General features: G+C 45.9%; 1 protein-coding gene across 1 annotated transcript in view; it reads right to left on the bottom strand.

Moving 5' to 3' along the window:
* LOC142301523 (ADP-ribosylation factor-like protein 8B-A) overlaps positions 1 to 7,500 on the bottom strand; it is a 50,972-nt gene that overhangs the window by 35,336 nt on the left and 8,136 nt on the right. The window contains exon 3 of the mRNA XM_075342539.1: positions 4,618 to 4,691. Within this exon, the coding sequence (XP_075198654.1) occupies positions 4,618 to 4,691 (74 nt within the window). The remainder of the gene's footprint in view (positions 1 to 4,617; positions 4,692 to 7,500) is intronic.

Raw genomic sequence — 7,500 nt, 5'->3', positions numbered from 1 at the left:
TACATAAATTTTACATATACATTTATAACAGTATTTGTGCACAGACACAAACCACTTAAACCTATTCATATTGTTATATTACCATATTTTTCGGACTATAAGACGTACCGTGGTTTTAGAGAAGGAGAATGGGAAAATAAAATTTTAACTAAAAAATGTGGTCATGACACACTGTTATGGAGCAAGGATCTGCTGCTGACACTGTTATGGGGGTAATGTCCCCAAATTATCTACTAAGCTACCCCATTCTGGTAACGATCCTCCTGCCTTGTATATGATCTTGCTCATATACCCCCCATCCATCCTCCTCATATACCCCCCATCCATCCTGCTCATAAAATACCTTCATCCTGGTATATGGCCTGTATCCTATGGCACAGAAAAAAAAAAATATAAACAAACGTTTATACTTACCTTTCCTCACTCCTTGCAGCCCTGATCATCTTCCTCCCTGCCTCAGCTGCAGCGCCGCTGAGTGGAGCAGTCACCGTTGTCTGAAGCATCGCGATGTCTTCCTGTCTGTGCCGGTCAGCTGATCTGTGTGGACACTAGCGGCGCGCACAGCGATGACGTCATCGCTGTGCTCACCGCTCTCTACACAGATCAGCTGACCGGCACAGACAGGAAGACATTGCGATGCTGCAGGGGGACGGCTCCACACACTGACGGGTGAGTACACTGATTCACTGCACCCCGCGCTGATAATGATGCGCGGAGGGGGGGGGGGGGGGGGGGGCAGTGAATACAGCCGCACATGATCACTCCAGGCTGCAGTAGCCAGCGGTAATCATGCGGGTCGGCTGTTATTTATGCGCGCACCCCCCCCGGTCATCATCCCGCCCACCTGTCAGCGCCGGCTTCACCGCTGAGAGATAGGTGGGAAGATGGGCTTGCCTACATAATGAGCGGGCCCACGTGGTCACGGCAGGCGCTGCTACAGCCTGCTCGTGCCCCCGATGACCCGCTCCACCCTCATTCCCTGCAGCCACATTCAGTCCGTAAGACGCACCCCCCCACTTTCCCCCAACATTTGGGGGGGAAAAAGTGCGTCTTATAGTCTGAAAAATACGGTATTTATATATAAAAAACAATAATTGTATACATGTCTTCATACAAATATAGTGTATAATGCAGAGTCTTGAGCCAATCAATCATTAGGATCTGTTGTAGGCAGACCAGGGTCCCACAACCTTCTTCACCTGGCATTTGAACACCAGCATTCTGGATGGATGTGGCATTTGGAAGGGCCCACTATTTGACAGACTGAACACTTTTGCATGACCCTGGTGCGATTACCATGGAGTGCAGTGAATCTGTTTAGCATCTCTACATTACACTGTATTGTATAATATTGCTAAAGCTGGATTTATACAAAATTAGTGTACATTGCCGCTTCATTACATAGCAGCAGAAAAAGTGACTAATGTCACCTTGCAACCCCCAGGGTACCACAACAAGGATGTTGCAAAAATATGTAACTTGTCCCAGTACAGCAGGAGTCACAATGTGACCATACTCACCTGGATTTTGGGGTTGAACAACCTCTAATGAAAGTTAACCGATTAGGTGCCAAAAACAAATATATATCTCTATAAAACAGAGGTGAAATTTAAAAAACAAAAAAAACAAAAAAAAAAAAAACCAAAACCAACAGACGTTTTACCATATTTTTCGGACTATAAGGCTATGTGCGCACTGGAAAAAGGAATTTTCTCAAGAAAATTCCGCAGGTATTCAAAGATTACAGCACCCGCGGTAAAAAACCGCACCCGAAAACCGGTTTTACCGTGGTATTGTTCGCGGTATTGCCGCGTGCGGGTTGGGATGTGCTTTATTGCATTCAATGCAATAAAGCACATTGAAAAAAAAAAGTCATTTCACTCTGAGATAGATAGATAGATAGATAGATAAAGAGACAGAAGAATAGATAGAGGAATAGATAGATAGAGGACAGATCGCTGCATTTCCCACGGTCGGCAGTGAGTTCACATTACCGGCCGTGGGAAATGACCGGTAATTACGGTACCTCTGCTGTCTGCTGCATTCATTCAGCGCTGTGTGACATTCGCGGCTGGATGTAAGCAGCGCAGGACATGTGGATTACGTCGGAGCTTTGTTTCGGGAGGGGGGTTAATAAAAGGGTTAACGAGGCTTGTTTGTTTTATTTAAAATAAAGGATTTTTCTGTGTGTTTTATTCACTTTACTTACGGGTTGATCATGTCAGCTGTCTCATAGACGCTGCCATGCTCAAGCCTGGAGTTAATGGCGGTGATCCGCCACCATTAACCCCTTGTATTACCCTGACTGCCACACCGCTGCAGGAAGAGCCGGGGACACGCCGGTGCTGCCGCATAATGCATGCGACAGTGCCGGGGCAGCTGCGGCTGATATTCTCGGCTGCGGGAGGGGAAGTGAGGCGGGGGACATTAACCCTGCCCCTCTCCCTCCCCAGCCTGAGAATACCGGGCCGCCGCTGTGTGCTTACCTCGGCTGGAAGGTAAATATACAGCGGAGCGTGGTGTCTGTGGTGTCTGTGTGTTTACTTTCTGCACGACTTCCTCTTCCTGTAATGACATCACTTCCCAGCAAAACCGCAGACAAGCGATGTACATTACCGGAGGTAAACCGCGAAATACCGCAGGGAATAACGCAGGAAAACGCAGGAAAACGCAGTGAACCGCACAGAATTTGCTGCCTGCGTTATTCCCTGCGGGATTTCACGATTAACATTGGAGTCAATGGAGTGAAATCCCGCAGCGATGTGCGGAAAAGAATTGACATGCAATTGTTTTTGCTGCGGGAATCCCGCAGCAAAACGTGCAGCTGTCAAATTCCGCCTAGTGCGCACAGGATTTTTTTTGCACATAGGTTTTGCTGGTGATTCACTGCAGAGATGTTATGAACATTTTCTGCAGCGAAACATGCAGCAAAACCGCAAAAAATCCGCGGCAAAATCCGGTAAGTGCGCACATAGCCTAAGACGGACTTTTTTCCCCCCAAATGTTGGGGGAAAGTGGGGGGTGCGTCTTTAAGTCTGAATGTAGGACATGGCTGCGGGGAATGAGTGTGCTGCAGTGGAGCGGGTCATCGGGGGCATGAGCAGGCTGCAGCAGCATCTCCCGTGACCACGTGGGCCCACTCATTTCATATGCACGCCCATCCTCCCGCCCATCTCTCAGCGCTGAAGCCGGCGCTGACAGGTGGGCGGGGTGATGAGCGGGGGGGGGGGGGAATTAAATAGCTAGCCCACATGATCACCCCTGGCAACTACAGCCTGCAGTGATCATGTGCAGCTGGATTCACTGTCCCCCCGCGCATCATCATCAGCGCGGGGGGCAGTGAATCAGTACACTCACCAGCCATGATCCCTGCAGCACCGCGATGTCCTCCTGTCTGTGCCGGCGGCAGCTGTGTGGAGACCAGCGGTGCTCACAGCGATGACGTGATCGCTGTGTGCACGTGTCCACACACAGCGGCGCTGGCACAGACAGGAGGGGATCGCGATGCTGCAGGGATCATGGCCGGCTCCACACAGGTCAGCGCGCTGATGCTGACACAGACGGGAGGGGGAGCGATGCTGCAGGGAGTGAGGAAAGGGGACTATAAACATTTTTGTGTGCCACAGGATGCGGCCATATAGCAGGATAGAAGTATATAGCAGGATGGGGGTATATAGCGGGTTGGATGCACATACCAGGATGGCAGTATATACCAGGATGGGGGTATATAGCAGGATGGGAGCACATACCAAGATGGGGTATATAGCAGGATGCGAGCACATACCAGGATGGCAGTATATAGCAGGAATGGGGCTATACCAGGATGAGAGACACACACATACATACATACATATAGATCTATCTATCTACAAGGCAGGAGGATCCTTACCAGGATGGGGTACCTTAATAGAGAATTTGGGGACATTACCCCCATAACAGTGTCAGCAGCAGATCCTCGCCCCATAACAGTGTGTCATGACCACATTTTTTTGCTTAAAATTTCATTTTCCTATTTTCTTTCTCTAAAACCAGGGTACGTCTTATGCTCCGGTGCGTCTTATAATCCGAAAAATACGGTATATATGTCTTGTTCAATATGAAAAGTTTGGTGATAGGATCTTTTAACTGAGACCTCTACCCAGCACTGTCTCATGGATGCAGCAGACTTCCCCTTCTTATGGAGGAGTAGACTTTCAGTAATAATGAATAAGGAACAAAACTTTTACATGTGAATGAAATATACAGTATGTCCTATAACTTTTGCTGTACAAAATACTGTCCATCTGCAGAGCACTTACGAAGCATGGTGGGCCCTGTAGGCCAAGGGAAAGTTACAATGAAACCTACATCAATCATTGCTTGTGTAACGGGAACCTTATCCCGTTCCCCGCTCATATAGCATCTTACAATAGGAAGAATGTTGGTATAATGCTAGAGATAGGAGAAAACTCCAATCCAAGATGTCACAAAGCCATGAGCGACAAGACTCAAACCCCTCAAACAGGAGGAAGACCGAAAACAAAAAAAAATAATAAAAACTGTAAAATGTAACCACTAGGAGAACACACACACACACACACACTTAAGAATTATTGTATGTCAAAGTGTCTTACTTACACAACTGCATTAACACCTCTACAGTAGCGCTCCCACATACTGCGAAACCTTGGCTGACCTCCAATGTCCCAAACCTACAAGAACAAATAAAAAAAACATAGCTACAGTTATTTTTCTAAGCATAATATATTCATTTCCCTTCTAAAACTCTTTTTTGTCCCGGACATTGACCCCCCCCCCCCCCCCAACCCATTGGTAGACCAAGGCACTAGATGAGGCCTTTATAGCTCTGCATGTCAGGTCTAGTACACCTACAGCTTACACTATATGCTTCAACTCTTGGATTAGAAGGATGACCCCAGAAGAGCATACTTACGGGCTATCATGTGCTATTATCCAAGCATAATACAGTAAGTGTTGTACCGCGCTTTATACATTACAGGGATGTCATGTCTGACAACATATTGTGATCACGCCAGCATCGAGGTTCAATAAGTGCTAAAAATGACTTGGCAAATCATGATTTGTACCATTACAACATCAACTTAAATATATTTTCGTTTTTTTTTTTTATATATATAATCTTTAAGCTTATGTTTGCTTTTTTATTATTTAATTCTAGTATTTACAATTTTGTTCTTAGTTACCCTAGTGATCACTTGCACAATATGTACAGCAATATTACAGTATGTACTGAAATCAAAGACCTGCAAGACAGCGACAGGCCAAGATGGCTGTGACGGACGCCTTCGGTAGTGCTACAACTACAATGGTAGCCCACCAGTATGCTGTAAATGTGTGGCGCGAGAAGAAGGGAGTGTGGGTGCTGCAAAAGACTGACGCACTCAGCATGGAGCTGCTCCACACACCTGAACTAAACAGGTGATGTACAGGTCAGTACCGGTCAAGAACGGGTCAATCCTTAAAAATAAAATAGTAGAGGTGGGTAAACTTATCAAGACAATGAATTTTATTACAGCCAAGCAACCATGGTTTCATAGCCACTTATTTACCAAAGTAGTGATTTGGTACAAACTGTCGGTACGTGTGGGAGTGCAGCAACCAATAAAGCAAATCTGGAGGTCTGATTATTCCCGACATTAAATATTCAGTATACAAACAAAAAAGTATGTTAAACCAAATCCATATTTTATTAGAAGTTAAAAATCTATACATACAGAAAAAGAGATCACTATAAAAGACAAGTTAATGTTAAACAATGGTGCGGGAGTAGCTCTTCAGCTTATTGTATAAATATATAAGGTATAAAGATAAAGGAATATAGGCTTTTCTGGGGTATTCATATAAAATCCCTTTCTATAAAAAAAAAAAAAAAAAAAAAAAAAAATAGAATACATAATTAGATTTTAAAAGGAAATAAATACACCATAAAAACCTCAATTCCTTTATCAAACATTAGACTCAAATCAGATTCAAAAATTGCACAGGCGGCCAATTATAAATACTAATAGTCTCTTCTAAAATCTGCTAAATAGATTTGTTTATTACATGACAAATCTAACTACAGTGATAGAACCATATACATATCAAACCCCTTTATATTAACAATGTATGAGTAAAGTGCATTAATTGGTATAGGCAAGTATAATACTTATAAGTGAACACAGTGTCAACGTACTGTAAGGTTGCACCCCACAACCTGGGGGGGGGGGGGGGGGGTCCACTCACTTGCAGCGATGCAGGGTAGCTTAGGCCGGTTTCACACATCCGGCTTTTTGCCGGATGCGGCGCTCTCCCGTACCGATAATACAGTACAATGACAGCGCTGTAACTTCCGGGTCACATGCGCCGGTCACATGACAGCATGTGACCGGCGCTTGTTGCTCTGTCGTTGCACTGTATTAACTGTACGGGAGAGCGCCGGATCCGGCAAAACGGCAAAAAGCCGGATGTGTGAAACCGGCCTTAGGCATACACAGGCAACACAGTCTCTCAAAAATGTAGCAGTTTGTTTACCAACATAAACTGCACTTCCAAAACACAATGAAGCCTCTCCTGGCTTAAAAGGAAAATATAACATCCACATACCATGGGCTTCCAGTCCAATTAAATGTCCATAGTGGATTCTCCAGCGAACACAAGTCACTGTGGTTGCTTCCTGCAGCCTCCAGCCAGGCTGCAGCCTTTTCCCCAGTCCTCACCTGGACTGATTTCCAAACGTCTCTCTTCAGTCTTCACACAGACTAAAGATCTCCAACACACATCCTCCATGTGCAGCACTCTCAGGCGTCTCTGTTTCTAAAACTAACAGTCTCTTAAACCCAACCGGATACACCCACAGGTGGAGGTATGTGATTCTCCAGCTCTGTCGATCACACTGGTCACAGTTTAAAGGGAACCTAACCCTTAATTACAACCCAAGTTCTGTGGAACTACAGGTCCCACAGTCACACCTTCAGTTCAATATCACAGGGGGATCCTTCTCCACTGCGACCATCCACAGCATTGGTGGTCGCTACTTCACATATCCCCCCCCTCTGTTCAAACTTGTAGGGTTGAACATTTGATAACCCACAGGGGCCCTGAGACAGGGCATTAGTGTTACCTTGCCCTACAAGTCGAGAGGGCCCTCTCTGATAAATTTGAGCTTTAGCTCCTGACAAAGTCGGTCATTGTCACCAGACTCGTCTCAGTCAACCCCCTTGTCAGATACGCCCCCCGGTCAGACCTATCTCTCCATGACTGTCTCCAACGGCTAGTGTAGTAGAGAAAGTCTCTTCCAGTCGAAGCTACTGTCTGGTCTGACTCAGAGCTATCTAATCCACTAGAAGGGCTACTGTCTGGGCACCTCAGCACTGAGCGGATAGACGATCTGCTATATCTAGACCGTCTGCATTCTCTTTTTGCAGATTTACTATGGCTTGTTCTGCCATGGCGTCTTCGGTTGTCATCGCTCTGTTGGTGTGTTTTCTCAAGACCATC

This window comes from Anomaloglossus baeobatrachus, chromosome 4 (assembly GCF_048569485.1).
Source record: "Anomaloglossus baeobatrachus isolate aAnoBae1 chromosome 4, aAnoBae1.hap1, whole genome shotgun sequence".
In the NCBI taxonomy this organism is placed as follows: domain Eukaryota; kingdom Metazoa; phylum Chordata; class Amphibia; order Anura; family Aromobatidae; genus Anomaloglossus; species Anomaloglossus baeobatrachus.
This window is presented reverse-complemented; position numbering and strand designations above follow the sequence as displayed.